This window comes from Danio rerio, chromosome 22 (assembly GCF_052040795.2).
Source record: "Danio rerio strain M-AB ecotype USA chromosome 22, GRCz13ab, whole genome shotgun sequence".
Classification (NCBI taxonomy): domain Eukaryota; kingdom Metazoa; phylum Chordata; class Actinopteri; order Cypriniformes; family Danionidae; genus Danio; species Danio rerio.
The window spans coordinates 21,439,918-21,459,823 of NC_141042.1; the positions used below are offsets into that span (position 1 = coordinate 21,439,918).

The 19,906-nt window shown below is 36.1% G+C and overlaps 1 protein-coding gene and 1 long non-coding RNA gene across 2 annotated transcripts in view; one reads left to right on the forward strand and one right to left on the reverse strand.

Moving 5' to 3' along the window:
- LOC141380320 (uncharacterized) overlaps window positions 1-19,906 on the forward strand; it is a 371,569-nt gene that overhangs the window by 39,299 nt on the left and 312,364 nt on the right. The gene's annotated exons all lie outside the window — the stretch shown is intronic.
- Window positions 1-19,906, reverse strand: part of ell (elongation factor RNA polymerase II) — a 71,157-nt gene that overhangs the window by 5,832 nt on the left and 45,419 nt on the right. Inside the window, 5 exon segments of the mRNA NM_199707.1 lie at window positions 2,229-2,802; window positions 5,389-5,479; window positions 12,340-12,464; window positions 14,013-14,257; window positions 15,939-16,102. Coding sequence (NP_956001.1) covers window positions 2,229-2,802; window positions 5,389-5,479; window positions 12,340-12,464; window positions 14,013-14,257; window positions 15,939-16,102 — 1,199 coding nt within the window.

Below are 19,906 nucleotides of genomic sequence, written 5' to 3' on the forward strand. Positions count from 1 at the left end.
CCGCATTTTTGTTATGATGTATTGTCTATCGTCACCTTTATTTACACTGTGTTGTCGTTTTGGTTTGGTCACTGTCTGTTCTTACCCGTGTAATTATTCATTTCCTTTCCTTATGTTTCCCTACAGAGATTTGGTAGAAAGACTGGTAGGCAAGTAGGTCATGTGACATACATTTCAAGACATAGGAGTTCAACTGTCTAGAGATACACTAGGGAAGGGGGTGAGCGCCAATTTTTTGGTTAAGTGGACAGTTAGTGTAGTTTGGGTAAGACGTCTTGGACGTTGAAGAATTATTTTTCACATTTCTGTTTAGTAGACTAGATTAGAGGGGATTTGATATTAGACTGTTTGGTTTTGATTGTTTTTTTTTGCTTTAGCGCCACCCATAGCCAGTCTTTCTAACTTATGTTTTGTTTTTGGTTGTTGATTGTAAATGCTCACACATTGCTTCACTAATCACCACCTGTAATAAATCACATTATTTGTACAGCAATTCTTGTTTGTGGTTGTTACGGAGTATAATTTTCCTTAAGGGTTTGTTTGAACCAGATCCTTGGTCAAGTGTGCAATCCCACTCCCCTAGACCGCACAGGGGTTGTAACAAAGAAAATTAAAACTAGACAAAAACATCCCAAACTTATCGGAGGCTTTGCATTTTAGCATTAGCACTGTTATCTGACTACACCATATAAACTGGACTGACTCTATTTCAATTTACTAGGGCTTCTATGTTAATCTGCTTTGACACAATCTACATTGTAAAAGCGCTTTAGAAATAAACATGAATTGAATTGAATATAGCCTATAACGCATTCTCATGTTTATTTATCTTACATTTTGAGAAGTAAAATTGACATGTGGTTAACCAGATGCTTATTAACCTGTCTGGAATGCATTGCAGGCCACCTTTTGAGGTGGTTTGAGTGATTATCAGTGTCAAATGCACTTCACAGAGAGCATTTGCTGGCTCCAAAATACTGGTGGTGCCACTGTAGTTTGTTAAAGGTAGCATCGTTATTAATGTTTTATCTAAAACAGATAAGGTTGCATATAGAAAGATCACTAAAATGCTCACACGATTGTGCAACAATAGACCATTTTATTTAATCGTCTGTGGAGCCCTTTAAGGTTGCAAAACTGTAGAATTCGCGCCTTTTATGGTAGCCCATTGCATGTTTTCTAACGCTTCAGTTCAAACTACTAAATCGGTTCATTTCTGTTGCTCTTAATATGATGAAAATATGTATATCCAGAAAATATGAAAATCCAGAATAGCAACAGGAATAATTGAAATAATTTTTGACCACTTTATTTAGTCAAATTTTTTTGTTAAACAAATTAAATTTTTAGCTTTATTTTAATGGATTTTTTGTATGTCAGTTATTTACAAAATAAACAAAAAGAATGAATAAATTTTAGGTGAAGTGATGTGTAAATAATACTTTTTGGCCTTAAGGGAATTATTAATTGAATTCAAGTAGGCCTATTATAACCTAAAATATATTATTTCTGACAATTTTCTTTAGAATTTGAGTTATGAGTTACAGTATTGCAATCCTACTTAGTATCGTGATACTTCAGCTGGTATAGTATCGTAAGACTAATAGTATCGCAACAATCCTAGTTCACGCTGTTGCAGATGAAATATTACACAGAAAACGCGATTTAAATACGTTCCATTTACAGCTTAACTAAAGCCTCTCTACTTGACGGTTGTTCTAGTACGTCAACCATGTTTGTAGTTTATTTACAAATTTCACCCGCATTTGTAGTTCTAATCAAATTCACATCAACGTGCAATGTACTGTGGGCATTGTCAGCGGTTGGAGTATGGACATTACGGAAATAGTAAACCATCCGGGAACCTTTGGCATATGCTTTTCAACATACTACGATTTGGGACATATGAATTCTATTTTTAAATACTATTAAGGACGGATAGTGTGCGAATTGGGGTGCAGCACATCTTCTTAAGCAAACACACCTGATTATGATCATCAACTCCTTAGCAGAGATTGAAAGATCTGTAATGTGTGTAACAGACGAAGGAGACATCCAAAACATGCAATGTTGGTGGTCCTCCAGGAACATGGTTGAGAAACACTACCCTAAGATACCCCACCGTCACCACCAAGTAAAGTAATATATTAGATTCAAAAGATTGTGTGGAACTCTGAGGTGTTTTCTGACCTTGACATGATAAATGATTCAGAGAAACCGATCCTCACCTGTACTCTTATCGCTCGTCGTGACATCACAGGGTTTCCTTTGATCCAAGCCACGCTCTTCATCAACCCTCCTCTCCTTCTTCGCGTCCCTCTCTCGATCCCTGTCCTTGTCTTTGGATTTATCTTTGTCCTTGTGTTTTTTAGACTTCTTCTTAGACTTGCCGTGCAGAGAGGGTTGGGTGGTCTGGGTCAGAGAGCTGTCCAAACTGCTGTGGGGTGGGGACATGGAGGTCTGCCTTTCCTCTTGTGTCGCGGAGCGAGGGGCGAATGACGGTGGCTGACTTAGTCTCTCTGCCACCGCTGCCTCCTGACCTTCACAGTCTCTGCCGTTGGAGTCGTTGCTGACATCTGAAAGGGGGTCGAAGGGTCGGGGGATCTCCAGTGGAGGGAACTGAGAGCTCGACGAGGTCTCAGTTGCTTGAGAACTAGAGGTGTCCTTTCCATTGGATGAGCTCAGCTTGCCATTGATGAGTCCTGTAGACTTGCTGACTAGATGCGATATTCTGGGTTTCTTATTGGCCAGGGGATCGATGAAGTCGGCTGCAGGTCGTTTCTGGGGGTTGTGGGTGTTCAACTGAAGTCAAATATTACACAACTTTATATCAGTACATGATCTTGGAGGAAGAAAAAGAGAAAATGTAACATCTTGGTTGCAGTTTGAGGGAAGATGGACCCTTTTCACATTTCTGGGTTTCTCAGTAGAGGAAGTCGTCAGAGTTGGGTAAATTTAGCACGCAGTGAATGGGAGAGTACAACAGATCTTTGTGAAAACTTTGTAAAGACTTTCCTTAAAAAAGGAAAATAATGTGCGAGACGGCAGCCCACACACTCTGCATATCAAACACTTCGCATAAGCGGTAATTTGATGCAAAGATGATATAATACAAACATAAATGTACATAAATATAAAAAAAACAATCAATATTTCGGATTAAACGAGTCACAACAGTGTTGTGAAAAGGGTCCATTAAAAACAACATGCTACATTCAATCATGCATGTGTTAGTTTGTTCCTCCATTATTCTTCCAAAAAGAGAAAAACAGAAATTCATTAAAGCATTATGAGCAGGGATTCATTTTTGTGAGGAGTTGTGTTTCCTCATGACTTTCATTTTACTCGCGCTAGGTTCTTGTGCGATGTTGGCGTCTCCCACGATCATCATGACAACAGCCTTTTACAGTGTGCCTCTACCACAAAACAAAAACTGCTTCATTCAGGAAGTCATTCTGTGATGTGATTGTTTCTACTGTAAGGATGTATTGATATTGCAGTGCCATTTCTGCTTATCAGGGAGTTCTAATGAAACTGCCTTAAAGTGCAGCGCAATTGTTTTTCATGTACATTTTCGCTTTATAATTCCTCTATGCGAGTTAACACATTTTACAAGATAACACATTATCATTTGCCAGTCATATGTCATTACTTTTTTACTTTTATGTACTGCACCATGTATTGTAACACAATCAGTAGCTTGCTATGGACTTGACATTGCAAAGTGGAGTTTTAAGCCCTTTTAAAGACGCAATTGCATGATTAACTGTTCAACAGTATGGTCAAAAAGAATAGTTTACCACGTTAAAATAAAGGGTTTGCTAAAAAATTGCAAAACCCTATATTTTCAGAAGTCTACTGTTTCTGCAGACATAATTTTACGGATTACTCATGATATAAATATTGCATATCTAATTTCTGGTCTTGAAGTGACTGCTATATTCCATATTTTAATTAGATATTTTAATTAATTAATTTTAAAGTTTGAATATTTTGTATAAATAAATTTATACAATATTGAATTAAATTACACTTAAACCAAATTTACTTCAGTCAACTAAATATAGAGTAGATTTTATTCAACTAAAATCTTATGAAATTTAGTCAACTACAGCTAGACTAAAACTAAAATGGTTCAAAAGACTAAAATGACTAAAACTAGACATTGTTGAAGTCACAGCCATCCCTACATGCGGTCATCTTCATTTTTTCAATATTTGTAAATATGTTGCATATCTCAACCCCTTTTAAATCCAAATATAAACTTGTATTTTGAACTTGCACCTCTGATTATCAAGTAACGGTTGACTTGAAGAGGATTGGGGCTACTAAAGAAGTTGCAGAGAACCAATCGGACTAGAGGAAATTTGTTGTGCAGCTAAATATCAACTTAAATATATAAATGGTCCAGGGTATTAAGAGTATTACTTGGGAGTAAGTATTTTAAATTTGCGATTTGCATATTTTGCCATTTATACCATTTCTATATGTGGCATCAAGCAATCTGATTTAGAGAAGTGCTCAAGGTTACAGAGGGTCCACAGTATGTGCGCAGTAGAAGCCCTGATTGCCACCATCTGTGGTAATATGGGAACAACGCAGTTGTAAACTCCAACCTTGACTGGAATTCCATCCGTTCACTCAGAGACCAACTTTATTTTACAATCTACCTCTAAGCCACAAAAGTTGCAGGAGCCCATGTCCCACACCATTTGATTCACACCCAAATTAATTAATTCTGAGCTAACTTATCTAAATCCAGAACCTACTAAGAAATATCTGTTTTTAATTTGAGGTTTCTGGCAAAGAAAAGCACAATGTTATTATGGTCATCTAAATCGGTGTTTCTCAACCACTTTCCTGGAGGACCATCATCTCTGCACATTTTCCTTATCTCCTTAACCAAACACCTGATTCAGATCAACAGCTCATTAGCAGAGACTGAAAGACCTGTAATGGATGTGACAAAGGAGACATTCAAAACATGCAGTGCTGGTGGTCTTCCAGGAACGTGGTTGAGAAACACTGCTCTAGATGACCATAACAATAAATAAGTAAAAATAACTTTTGTAATCAAAACAAGCACATCCTTTTACACAGCATACATTAGAACATGTTTGTGACAATCATCTTACCAACGTTGCATGGAGAAAGTCCTTAACTTGGGAAACAATGTCCCAAAATGCCAACAATGTTATTTAAAAGTGCTTCTTTAGCAGTATATCTGGTGTGTATTTTTTTTCAATTTTACCTCCACATCTGTGTATAAGTAATGTGCACCCCTGATTATAAAGAAATGTGTGTTTACATATTTCCTTGTCCCAAACAGATCCATCATAACAGCACTACACCATCTTTGACAGGTCTAAATGGGGGTGAAAGGCTGACCTGAGAGGGCGAACTGCTGGCTGGCTCTTTGTGCGGGCTGACCGGGCTCTCCACAGACACCGGGGCATTGCTCTGAGGCTTACACAGTTTTCTGTGGAGGAAGTCAGAAAGACAGAGACAATCCTCAATTTAAAAAGAGCCAAGGAACTGCTTTTGTTGAGATCAAACGAACCTAATACAGTAAGTGCAAAACATTAGTGAAATTTCAAACATGTTAACTGTCAACAGCATAATCATGTATAAACAAAGCTCACACAGAAGTCAAACTAGCTGCAGACGTCCTTACTATGGACTGCTGGCTGAACGTCTTTGTGATGCATATGGCAAACAACATGGGAAACACTTTAGAAGTTTCACAGTTCTAATCTGCTTGATCTGTAAATGACTTCTTGCATTACAGTTCATCAGGACACAAAAGACACTTTTCCACCATCAGGCTGAATGGTTTCTTTGCCTTACCCTTTCAGGCTAGTCAGCATGGATATGGTTTTGTTTACCATGGTGCTGATGGAGCTCTTTGAAATTTAAAGGGCACCTAGGTTGCCCCTTTATTCAGATTATGAATCTTTTGTGCCTCCAGAATGTGTCTGTAAAGTTTCAGCTTAAAATATCCATCAGATTTTTTTATTATACCTTTTATAAGATTCTGTTTTATACATTTTTGCACTGGGTGGCGGTTTTGCTGTACTGCACCTTTAAGGCTAGTCCTCCCCACCCACCATTTCTACGTGCCTTTCTGCGTGCCTTAATCTCCTCCCTTGGCTGTGTCAGACAACAAACAGACATAAAGGAAGCAGATCTCATGTAGCGTTTTTGAGAAATACTACAGTAAGAACTTTACCAATGAGTATTTGATGCATTTGCTGTGTTAAGCTACAACGATGAGTCACACACAGTCGTTAGAAAGTTCACGCGTGCACACACAGACAGACACACACACACAGACGCGGGCGCGCACACACACACACACAGACACAGACGCACACCTAGCACGGATACAATACGCACATACATACATACAGACAGCGCGCGTACAGAACCGGCATTAAGGAGGAATACAGACATTATCGGACTAACATCAAGCAGCTAAATGTGACTGGAAAAAAATATTCAAAGGCTTTTATTTCATAAACAGCACGGATGTGAATGCATCTAAATGTTCTCATTGGCTGGAGTATACGTCTCACATCAGCGGGTTCTAATCGTGAACGTGCTCTTTCCTTCTGCGATCACACAGCGAAGCATTCCGGCAAATTATCGGTAATGTTACAACTTCTCTTGCCAGAAAATTGCCAGAATGCGTTTACAGGCATTTTCAAAAAGAGCCTGTTCACACAATATCCCCTTCCAGAAAATTCCCGGTAATTTTCCAGAAAGGTCTTTATGTGTGAAAGGGGCTATAGACAATGACGGGCTAAAAATCTGCAGATTTCTGCACACGCAGATTCCATGTGGGCCTACTTATAACCGTTCAGCCAGTTGGAAAAACAGCTAAAGCTGTAATTAGGGCAAACCCACTTAAATTGTGGAAGCAAGCCTTTGTGTTTATATCCGACAAGTAAATGCCATTGATTAAAAAAAAAAGGGATTCTACACTAGCATGAGTTATTTCAGGCAATTCGAAATTTACAAAACTGCAATGAAATCATTTAACTGGCATAAGCAGAAGTCAATTGGTTATTTTTTTTAAATGGTTGTTTGTTAAAAAAAAAAAAAAAAAAAAAAAAAAAATCTCTTGGCCATGATGCAGCAGGTGCTACAAAAGTTTTTTTTTTACTCGTGATACTCGATGTTCATCTGGGAAATTCTAAATCTGCATTACTTTAAGTAAAGTCACACACCTCCCTATAACCTCCCTGTCCGCTTGTTAAGTGATGACGTGTTGGTGACGTATGTAATACTGTTTCCGTGTCTAAGCCGCCACTCACTTGAGTTGAGAAATGATTTGTTTTTGATCATTTTCAATTCATATCATACATGAAAAGTTAGTTTTATATAAAGTCATAGTGCACACAACAATCCCTGGGCTTACTGCATTACAAATACCAAAATGTTAACCATTTATAAAAAAATGAATGATTTTCTGGCCATCGGATATTAGGCATAGACATCTAAATTGCGATCATGATTTTTGAATGTATTAAATCGCTTTGTAAACGTTTATAATAACCATTTCATGAGTGTTCCCATACAGTTAAATAGAGCGCTTGGACCCGGAAGCCGCTTTGCGTGACGTCACACTTAACAAGCGGGCAACATCTAACATGTCGCCGCTTCAAGTAAAAAAAGAGGCTTTCCTTGCAATTAATCCTTGGATAACATGCTCCCCAAAATAAGTGCAATTGCTTGGACATGCATGTAACCAATCTCAATAAATAAATAAAAAAAATAAAATAAAAAAATAAAACTAAATTCAATTAAATTCAATTCAGCTTTATTTGTATAGCGCAGGGGTCACCAATCTCGGTCCTGGAGGGCCGGTGTCCCTGCAGGTTTTAGCTCCAACTTGCTTCAACACACCTGCCTGGATGTTTCAAGTATACCAAGTAAGACCTTGATTAGCTTGTTCAGGTGTGTTTGATTAGGGTTGGAGCTAAAATCTGCAGGACACCGGCCCTCCAGGAACAAGTTTGGTGACCACTGGTATAGCGCTTTTACAATGTAGATTGTGTCAAAGCAGCTTCACATAAATGGTCATAGTAACTGGAACATTGTAGTTCAGTTTTTAGTGTTTAAGTTCAGTTCAGTTCAGTTTAGCTCAGTTCAGTGTGATTTAAATTAAATAAATAAAAAAAAAGTTTCATTAAATGTCATTGGTTAACAGAAACTAGGGCTGTATGATACTGGGATAACATGTGATATTGTAGTTGAGTATTGCGATAGCAATATTTCTTATGATATAATTAAATAAAAAAATTATTTAATGATCAAACTACAACAAACAGGCAATAGCTAGATTGAGCTAATTAAATCTAATACAAGCAAACAAAACAAACAAACAAACAAACAAAACAATTAGATTTTAAAACACCACAAATGAAAACCCTTGCAGAAAAATCTGATTCTTATTGGCTGTTGTCATTTTCGTCACTTGTCTTCTGACATTAGCAATTACATTCAGCTCTAGGTTCACCTAACATCACCTACTGAAGAGTTGGGGATGAAGATAAAGGCTCCATCTGATTGGTCAGACCTGGATAAACAACCCATGCACTGAGCACACAAAAGCTTAGCACATAAAATTACATTTATTGCACTACTCTGTGATATAGATACTGCATATACTATTGTCGCTACTATATAACGTTGATATATTGTGCAGCCCTAAATGAAACGCTCTGCTCTAAATATGCAATGCATATCTGACTAGTTAAAACAATAGTTTAAAGGACCCATTAAGTGCTTTGAAATGTTTTTTTTTATTAAATGTTACACAATCTCAACTGAAATATAAAGAGAGGGTGGGACATAGTGTAGCCCCTACCCTTTAAAAAAAAAAAAAAAGCCAATGGTGTTTAGTTTCTCACAGTTCTGCCAGTAAGAGTGGTTGAGCTCAAGCACATTAAATGTGAAGCATCTTGAGGAAGACAGGGTATGTCAGATACTAGAGAGCTTTTGATTGGTCACGATTTGATGAGAAACTAAAGGTATGAGGAGAAGTGAAGACAACCGTTGATCCATTTAGGCGGAAAGGACAAACTATAAGCTTTACATGTTTATATATCAGTTTTATATTTTCTAAACGTCAATTTTGTTAGTGTTTTTGTGCACATTAGCTTAGAGATATTCTAAACACTAACAATACTGATACTAACTGATACTAACATCTAAAACATCTAAAACATTTCATTGAAATTTCATGGGACCTTTAAGGGTGTCATTTCTGTTTGTTGCCAACAACAAACTGCTGTCAATCACTTTAGCACATATAATTTTCCATAAATACATACACATTTAATATCAAACGCTGTGCACTTGATACAGTAAATGGCTTCAAAATCAGCTTCAAATTCCTGCTTGTGGTCAAGTGCATTTGACCGAGGGAGTTTGTGAATGTCAACAGGGGGCAGTATGACATGGCCAGATGCATACCAAAAGCAGGCCCGGGTACACACACACGGGGGGCTATCCCTGAGAGTAAGTGGGTGCGCATGAGTCTCCATCGAACTGTGTGTGCCCAAGCACGGCTGGACCTTGGACCTGTGCCACCCACACACATGGATCAGCATGTGCTGGAATAGTGTTGCATCGCAACTGCACACAGCCAGGGCTCTTACGTGACAGCCTGGCGTCCGCAACCAGATGGGTGCGAGAGGGGGTGTGTTGTTGGTGAAGGAGAAAAAAAAAAGAAAAAAAAAAGGCCCGTCAGCTGATAAGCATAGCCACTGGGCTCAAAGTGCAGTCGTGCTGAGTGCGTTCCACCTGGGTGTTGGGTTTGATTCTGGCAAATATTTTCATTTCGTTTCCAATGGACAGCACAACACCATGTCCTCGCCAGTCTAGCACGCAGTGTGGCTTTGCTAAATTTAGCTTTCAAGGGGCCAGTTTTCCGCCTGAAGAGTTCATGGGAACCCAGACTTTCCATGTAGAGCCAAAAAGAAAGCTTGAAGACTGCTACAGGATGACTATATTGGGCAACAACTATTACTCATGTTGTGCATGTTTTGTTATGCAAAACACTACTGGAGGGCAGAGAATGAATACGCCAGTCATATGAATCTAATAATCAATCACTTCTCCATGGAAATGCGTATACTGTTGTGTTGTTATCTACCCTTGGTGCAACTAAACAGCTGTAATCAATTAGCAATGCATAATTACATTATATAAATTAGCAATAGCGTGTAATATAAAATAGAGCAGGGTGATTAATCAACATTCAGAACCTATAAATCGATCAAATTTTCCCAGGTCATTTTTTTCAATTTTACATTAAAATATTTGCTTACAGATACAAGAAATGCATCATTTAAAATATTATACAAGATATACAAGAGTTATTTTATTTAGAAGATATACTGCTTATTTTCTAAATCTAATATGAAAAACACTATTATTTATTTATTTATTTTCCAAAAGTATGTTATTTTATTTTACGTTTTTACAAGAAGAAAAGTCACTGTTTGTTTAGGGTAATCGGTGTCTAAATTCCAGCTTTTCAACATTGTTCAATAAATAATTATAGATTGTAGTGTGCGTTTCCTTCAATTATTTTAAAATCAAGTTATGCACCCTTCATTTAAAAACTCTCACTTGTAATATGTGAGCATAATGACTTGTCAGTGAACTAAAAAAAAAAACAATAATAATAATTAAGTTTATTAATTGTAATCGAATTAATCAAGATTTTGATTTTAGGTCAAATCACCCAGCCCTAATATAATATATTAATTGGTGAGAGACAAAATGGTTCTAACTTTAAACATTTAGCAGATACTTTTTTCCAAAGCAACTTATAATTGAGGAGGCATTCAGCAATTCAACAAGGAGGCAACACTAACAAGAAGTGCTAATGTAACAGGCACAGTTAGTGCTCAGAGAATTTGGTGCTAAAGTAACGGGAAGTGCTTTTTTATTTTAAAGAGGGATTAGTGTTTCCACAGGTGGTTTGTCAAGATGATCAGGTAAAGTGTTGTACGTACGCACGCACGCACGCACACACACAATTAGCAAATAAATGAAAAAGGAGTGAAATAAAAAAGGGAAGCACTTAAAATAATCAAGTAAAATACACTAGTTGAAGCATTAAGAAAAATGAATGAAAACAGTAGTAATAGGATTGGGTGATGTAGACCAAATTGTCATCTTACGATGTCTAATGTGAAACATTGCTATGGACAATGACATCGTCGTATTTTGCAGTGAATTAATTATTTATGAATTATTAATTAATCCATTACAAATTAATTATTTGTAGCCTACTGTTTTAATTAGCTGACCTGAATGGTCTTTGCTTTACCCATAACCAAATCATAAATAAATAAATAAATATAAATTACACAAAAATTACCACCAGTCAGTTACTCTTTCCGCAGTACTTATGAATATGTTAAGTGATTGAGTCGTTATAATGACGTCAACAAACTTGGTTTGTAAAAGGTGCACAACCAACAGGAATCAATCAACAGTGTCTGAGGTTTTCACCAAAATGAACAAGCGTGAAAGAGAAAGATTGAAGCAGTGTACTGACGTTGTGATGCGTTACTTGATAGATTCAAAAGACAGAAGAGTCGGTAGATAGAAATAAGATTAAACATCATGTGTATCCAGTGATACATCCTTGATGAACTAACCGACGTGCACTGCTCTCTAGGTTTTTGGTGCTCAAAGCACCCGCTGACTGGCTGGAGCTCAGATGTGCGCATATGCTGCAAAGCATGCCATGGTGTGTGTGTGTGGTCACGTGATGTGCATTCTCAGCAGTGAAGAGTGGGTGAAGATCTTTTTCGGAACGCTAGGTAAATGCCAGTGCAGACGTGGATCGTTTTTATTTGAAAATAATATTTCAAAACTAAGATTAGTATAAACGGGACCCAAGCGCGTGCTTTTCTCGAGCGGGTTGTTGCTGCGACGGGGCGAGGTGGAGGATGACGACACTGGCTCAGCATTGTGATATCTATCGGCGATAAATGATGCCATCGTCCATCGACCCAACCCACAAAAAAAAGGAAATCTAGCTAAAAATAAGTCACTTAATTACACTCAAACCCTCAAAAAAGAACAAGTAAAATGTAAAACAAAACGATTTGCTAAAATGGCCAAAAAAGTATAAACTGTTCAAAAGTAAAGTTACCAAAAATTTTATAAAATCTGTTAAATATTTTAAGTTAATAATTTTTTCATATAAAAACAAAAAGAAAACTCCACTTAAATATAAACTGTATAATAACAACCCTTTAAAATAAAATGATTCATTCACCATGAATACATATGAAAGTCCATGAAGCTTACCGTACTAGAATTCTCTTCAGAATCTGCTGGTCCACCTCAGTGTAACCAGGCCAGTCCTTCTGAACTTCCTTAAACAAACAGTCCTTCAATGTGAAGGTGTTGTCCTTACTATTCAAGTTAGCCACCTACACCAGACCAGGAAAAAAAAAACATCATCAAAAATTAAACAAGAGGCTTAAGTCTTTGGGTCTAAAAATAAGAGTTCAAATGCTGGATTTCAACACCGGCGCAGAAAAACAAACAGCACGATGACAAATTCTGTGTAGTAAATGCTCCGGCTTCTCGCACGGCTGAGGTTGTTTGTCCATGTAATGACAAATGTGTCTAGGTTGAGCCATTATGTCCAAGTGGAGTTCAGAAACATGATTTGGAATGGGTGAAATGCAATAAATTAATCATAAAGCAAAACTCTGAGCTTAGCCAACACAAGTAAGAGCCTCTGTCAGAACAGCACACTAGCAGCATGCAATCCACCTTTTATCTACACCCCTGATGCTTTAAACTGTAGACTATCAGCTAAAGGTTTCCAAAAAAAAAAAGAAAAAGAGTAATTAAATGTCATTTTGCTGATGGTTCACTCATGGAATTTTAAAAGGCAACTTGTTAGAAATCTTTGGTAGAGGAATCTAAAAAATATGTAAAATATCTGCGTTTTATCTGAGGTCAGAAAATATTGTCATTTTGTTAAAATACGCAGTTATCATTAGAATTACTTTGAAATGCTTTTGATATGGTTTGTCTGAATCAATTCGGGGCTTAAGATCTGATTGGTCAGCTGGACAAGTCTGTTTTGAACACATTTGTTCTTTATCAGAAATGAATGGACAATTTCAGAGTGGTTTTTTTTATGGCAGGCAGGGATTACACAAATATTACTTTGTGATGATGTAGATTGGTAGCAGGCAAAAGATATAATGAATATTTGTGAGACAGTATCTTTATCAATCACTTCCTTAAAAATAAAACTTAGCAGACTCTTTACATTGAAGCAAATACATAAAAAATACATAAATAAATAAATAAACTACCGGAATTCTACAACTACTAGGATTACCATACCAATACCATTCTGACTGTTCTCATACAAGACGTCATATTTACATTCAAAGCTTCTACTTTGACCACTATGGTAGTTCTAGGTATAAATAAGTAGAACTCATTTTGTACGCATTTTGTAACTTTAATAAAACCATGTTAGATGGAAATCTACACATATTTAGTAAAAGTCATTGAATTACGTATATGGGTATTTTATTTCAATAAAGTTAATAAATTGCAAAAAAAAGAAAAAAAATTCTCTGTAGTTCAAATTTTAATAAATTACTTTCAGAAGACCATGCACAGTCCTAACAACTCAAAACTAGTCTTTCACAGCAATATTAGAGATGCATATTGAATATTACTGTCCTAAAATACCCCAAAAAGTATTAACTAAAACTGAATGCAGATATGGTTGTAATCCTAATGTCATGTTAAAATAACAAGCATAATGTTATTTTTGCTATTTTATTTTAATCGCTGTGTTGTTTTGTTTTCACTATGTTGTAGTGCGACAATATTATGTTGTTGTATTTTTAACCCGTAAAAAAGCTTTTTTTTTTTTTTTAAGAAGAGTTTTTTTAACCTCATTAAAAGAGGAAAAGATGCGTGTATGAGGAGTGCTGGTAGTGAACCTGTTGCAGGAGGCTGTCCAGTGTCTCCTTGTCCTGAAAAGACAGGCCATCTTTCGTGAGCCGCACCAGGAGTTCAGGTTTGCGGTAGGGTTTTAGGGCCAGCAGGTGCACGAGGCGTTCCCTCAGCGGTCGCGGCGGGCTCTTCTTCTGAGCGCTGCTGGAGATGATCACTGGCCTGGACGTCCGCCGTGATGGGGCCACATCAGACACGCCTGTTATAGGCTTACGGATTTGTACCCGTTTACCTGCAAAATCAGGTAAAGTTAAGGTATGTGTGTTTAGAATAGAGTTTTTACGTTTATATTCTTAAAATTCATTATATGCTAAAATTATATATTTTTACAAAATTGTTATATTTGTAAATTTTAGTAATACATTTATTATTTTAAACATGTAAATGATAATACCTATACATTTTGTATATTTATTCACACATTTAAAGAAAAAAAACTACAATGTTTTTATAACCAGTTACTAGTAGTTAGATTATATGAAGTTCTTTAGAACATTTATAATAATAATAATAAAAAAAATACAAAGTATACAGTATAAAGCTATTTTATTTATAAAGCAACTTTTTAAAAAAATGTAAGAGGAAAAAAATCCACATGGGTACATTTCTTTTGATTTGCAGCCATATCTATTGAATTATTATTCCCTTTTTATTAAATATGATTTACTTTAAATATTTTGCCATTTCAGATACATATTCACGAATACACATTTATATACACCCTTAAGTATGTAAATATTTGAGAGGGTGCTCGCTACAGAGCCATTTGAGCAGAGCTGAGCTCCAGCGAGGGGGAGCATGAGCTCTCATTCTGCCTCCTGTAAGCTGTTTTAAGGCGTACACCAACCCCACCCCTAACCCTACCCCCAGTGACATCACTCGTAGAAGAAGTGCAAAAAAGGTGGAGCTCAAGCTCAAGCTCCCCCTCGCTGGAGCTCAGCTTGCCCAAATGGCTCTGCAGCGAGCACCACTTGAAATATTTAGAATTCATTCAAATTTGAGGGTAAAAAAAATATTTAGGTCACATTCTGAAAACTGGTCAGAAAATGATAATATACACATGTATATTAATTGTATCAATGTATAATAATATATAAAACTTAGTTTTTAGAGATAAACAAGAGTCTTGTTAATTTCAAAATAGTAATAGTAATAGCAATAGTAATAGCTAATAGCATGTATTTTCATTAATCATTTCAATAATAAACTGGTTTTAACTTTGTCTCCAAGATTGCAATGTAATTTTCTAAATTATCTAAATTAGACTACTAAAATATGAAAAAAAAGTGTGGGCTAATAACCATTTTATTTTTGACTGCAGCTGAGTTTAAACTGCTAGTTTTGTCTGGCCAGAAGTGAACTGCATAATTTAAAGCTGCGGTTGACGCAGTATCATTGTATTAAATGAAATATATGATTATTCCTTGTGGTATTTTTGTGTGAATGCAACTGGAATCTATTCTGGAGTTGTTTCAGAGACGAACACCCCCAATTCATACATGTAAAATAAATTTATTGATTTTTTAAATAATAATAATAATAATTATTATATTATATTAAATAATTATGTTAAATAATTAGTTTAAATAAAAAATAGAAATTCTAATTTATTTTGATTTAAAATTGTGCAAATTCCTACTTTAGACCTATGTTCAACTGATTCATCTTTGATAAATGCCACTGTCTGGCAATGATAGTTGTGTGTGTGGTACCAGTGCACACATCTAATATTTTGATCAGGGAGCACCAGAATAGGCATCTTCATAAATTATGCAGGACGCTGCAGTTCTAGACATGTGGATCCAAACGGGCTCTAATCGGCCCTTCCACTTGTCTGCTCGCACTGCGTGTAAACAGATCAGATTTTAACCAGCTGGTGGCTCAAACCAGTAATGAGGACGCATCAAACTTACCCACATATCTCCCTCCAGGCTTGATGACAATGGCTCCGCGGCTGCGGGTCTCCTCCTCGACCTGAGCCATGCTTTGCCTGGCTTTTTGGTATGAGTCGTCAGTGGCGCACACCGTGATTTTGTCCTGGATTCCTCCCAGACAGTCCAACTGAATGCTCCCTTCACTGCACAGACAAAAAGCGTGTCAGACACCCCAAATGCAAATGAACTCAACTGAACTGTGGCACTGAAGTATCGTTACACCCCTATTAAGTGCACTTTGGGCTTAAAGGCCAATCACTAGTGGACCATGCTAAATACAGGTGTAAACTGGGTGTAAAAATTGAGCTTGTTCAATTGCAATCATGTCCAAAGGTAAGCCTGGGTCGTACAAGTTGAGTTTGTACAGTATTTAAATATTTTTAAATGACATGGAATAAAGGTCCTACAGTTTATAGCGATATACAATATGGTTGCATTTGAGTATAATATAAGTGCATAACACAACTGGTCCTAAACATGAGCCCTGATGTATACTAATGGCTTTAAAAGTAATGGGGTATTCTATAGTAATCAACATTTGAAGTGGTTCAAAATCGTTCAACAAAGCTGTCATAAATCAATGGAACAACACCCATTATTGTCTTTGGACAATTAAAACAATTTGCTCCACCTCACATGATGATTACTGTATAAATTTATTTTTAGACCAATTTTACAATCATGCGATTTTTACCTTTTTTTGGCACAATATATTATAGTGCGTGAGTGAGCATTTTATTTGTGAACTTTGTAAATGGTGGAAAAAAAAGTCATAATTCACCCAAAAGACACAGGGTTCAGCGCTAAGGATTTTTTCTACTGGCGCGACTGGACCAGTGGTTCAGATTTTTACCTGCCCTGCCATTATTTTTCCAAAAAAAAGTGAATTGCTATTTCTTAGCCATATATTTTAAATAATGTGTCAAAAATAACGTCTGAAAATCTAGAATTTATATATTTAAAAAAAATGTTAAAATATTTAGCAGTAAAATATAGCAGTATGGAAAATGTGCTGGCATTTTCAGGTGGCTGACGTAAAATTGACGGCAAACCATGTAAAACACCACTTTTTTTGGTTGTGTTATACCCTTGTAAAAGTCTGTTTCAGACGTTTTCTTTTAGCCCTATGATTTTGTTGCTGTCATGTTGCCGTCTCTTCCCTGTACTGGTTTTTACCAGGTTATGAAAAAAAATAACGTGCTCACAACATCTAGTCAGATAAAAGGAAACAAAAAGCAATATAGTGTTCACGACTTCACATAGAAGGTAGAATTTAAAGGCTTAAAAGCACAAATAGTTTCTCGATTCTAAGACTATATTTGCATGCAATTGACAAAGTCGCAATCAAATTAAAATTTAGTGACAAGGCAGCACTGGCCCGATTGGGCCAGTGACGATTCGGTCTACTGTCAAGAGCAATAAGCATCTCTAATGCTGGCCCTGGGCCATCGGGCAGTCCTTATTTATGAGCCCTGTTTTTTTTGGACCTATTGCCCAGCTGCGACTGAAAATGTTTTGGCCAGATTGCTTTCATAGTGTAAACTCAGATAAAACACTTGTGACAGAATCATGGAATACGTTTTACTAGGTGGACATAGGCACAAGTGTTTAATGCATTCTGTGAGGTCATAATCTGCCCTGAAAACCTAACATTTGCCTTTGTTTGCTTTAAGCCTGTTTTTAATACAGAAACTCAAAACAATTGATCATAGTTATTAAGGCATAAAGTGTTTTCCCACAATGGCTTGACAGAAAAGTATTTACAATAAAGGCTGTTTTGACATGTTTTTCTGAACTAGTCGAAAGAATGTCCTGTATAATTAGGCTGCGCTTGTCCACCAGAGACATTTCTTGGGGATAAATAACTGTAAATTTGATTGCAGAGAAAGCTGAATAATGCTGCTCTCAACGGACTATTAAAAGTCTGGCAGCAATTGTCTTGAAATGTTTTGTTAAAGCTGATGAGTGTCGCGAAAGCAGATATTGGCGGTAGATCTTTTGCAGAAGGTTTAATGTGTTTTTAGAAGGTTAGCAAGGTTGACTAGATTAAAACTAGTTTATGACGACACTATTCACACTGTAAAGAAAAAAAAAAGTTTTTCAATTTATTTCTAGTTGTGAATCGTGTTATAGGACCTTCATCTCTGCTATGTCTACTTTTTTTTTTACTTTATTTATTTATTTATTTTTTAAATTAAAACTTTTTACAGAACTAAACAATGACAGCAGCATTTATCATAAAAAATAAAATAAAAATTAATAATAATAATAATTATAATAATAATAAAAATAAAATAACAATATTAAATCTCAACAACAACAACAACAACAAGTTATAATGCCAGTAAATAAAAAAAATTACAAAAAGACATCATTTTTCTTCAAATTTCAAAGGATACAGCTGGGAATACTTGGCAGATACATTGTAACAGGCGCCCATCTTTGTTTAAAAAAAAAAATAATTCAATTTCATTTATTCCATTCTATGAACTGATTTAAGTTTTTCTATCCACTGTGCTATTGTTGGGGGTGTGTGCGCTCTGTCGATTTTTGATGATAAAAATTCAACTCTATTAACAAAGTGACTTTCATTGACATTTTTAATGGTTTAAAATAATATAATACAAAATAATACAGCGAATTAAGTCTGTAAAATAACAGAAAATGACATTGAACATGACAATGAGTTCATTGTACTCAAATGGCCTCCACAGTCACCAATCTCAATCCAATCGAGCACTTTTGGGATGTGGTGGAAAGACAGATTTACATCAAGGATGTGTAGCCAACAAATCTACATTAACGGCGTGATGCTATCATGTCAACATGGACCGGAATCTCTGAGAAATATGTCTAGTACCTTGTTGAATCTATGCTACGAAGGATTAAAGCAGTTCTGAAGGCAAAAGGGGTCAAAACCAGTACTAGTGAGGTGTACCTAATAAAGTGGCCAGTAAGTATATCATTTCTGTATTATAGATTGTGACTCTTAAAAGTTGATGACCCTAAAATGTTATTACTATTAACTTCATATAAACAGTAAATTGATACATATATTGTTTATTATACATTTAATATAAAGCCAATTTGTCTTGCATTCTTAATAAAATGACTTCTTGACCATAAAATATATACATTTATTATTTGCACATTTATAGTTAATTATTTATTCATAACGTAATATCATTAATTTATTATGCAGATCATATAGTTTATTATTAAGTTGTAAGACTAAGCTCAACCTTTTTACAGTATTCAAAATAAGAGTTCACATACTAACATTTAAAGAGAGAGTCACATCATCATCATCATCATAGAATGATCTTCCATGCGGCACCTGACAGCAGGCAGCCCCATTGATGCCTGTCCCTGAAATAAGTGAACCTTCATTGGACAAAAGCGCAATGATAAATGAGCTAATTATATGGCACTGCCGAATGAAAAGTTGGACTAATTACATGAGAAAGCCAATGAAACATTAACACGATCGACAACAAAAGGCCAATTTAAAAGAAGGAGAGCAGTAATTGTGGAACATTTTCAGCTCAGATTTAAGAAATGATGGCTTTGATGATGTCACAGCGCTTGAATATAGATTAAGGGATGAGATAAAATGCTGCAATACTGGTTTCATTTGAGCTCACAAGAAACCGCAACCGCTGAACTTCTGCTGACCCTTGAAGAAACTGCAGGTGTAGAGAGTAAAAAAATATAGAATATTTATCTCCATGTTTCTTAAGATGATTGAGGAGAGTTGTGAAGTTTTCGAAAATGATATGCTGAAAAATGCAAATTAGCCAGTATCAATGTGCATGTCTGTATACATTTTTAGCAACATTGGATGATATGGGTTTAAAATTATGAATGTATAGGTTTTTTTCCTCACTTTCTCCAATTTGTGAAGTTTTTTTTCCTCTCTGCTGTCGCCACTACCTTGCATGGTTTGG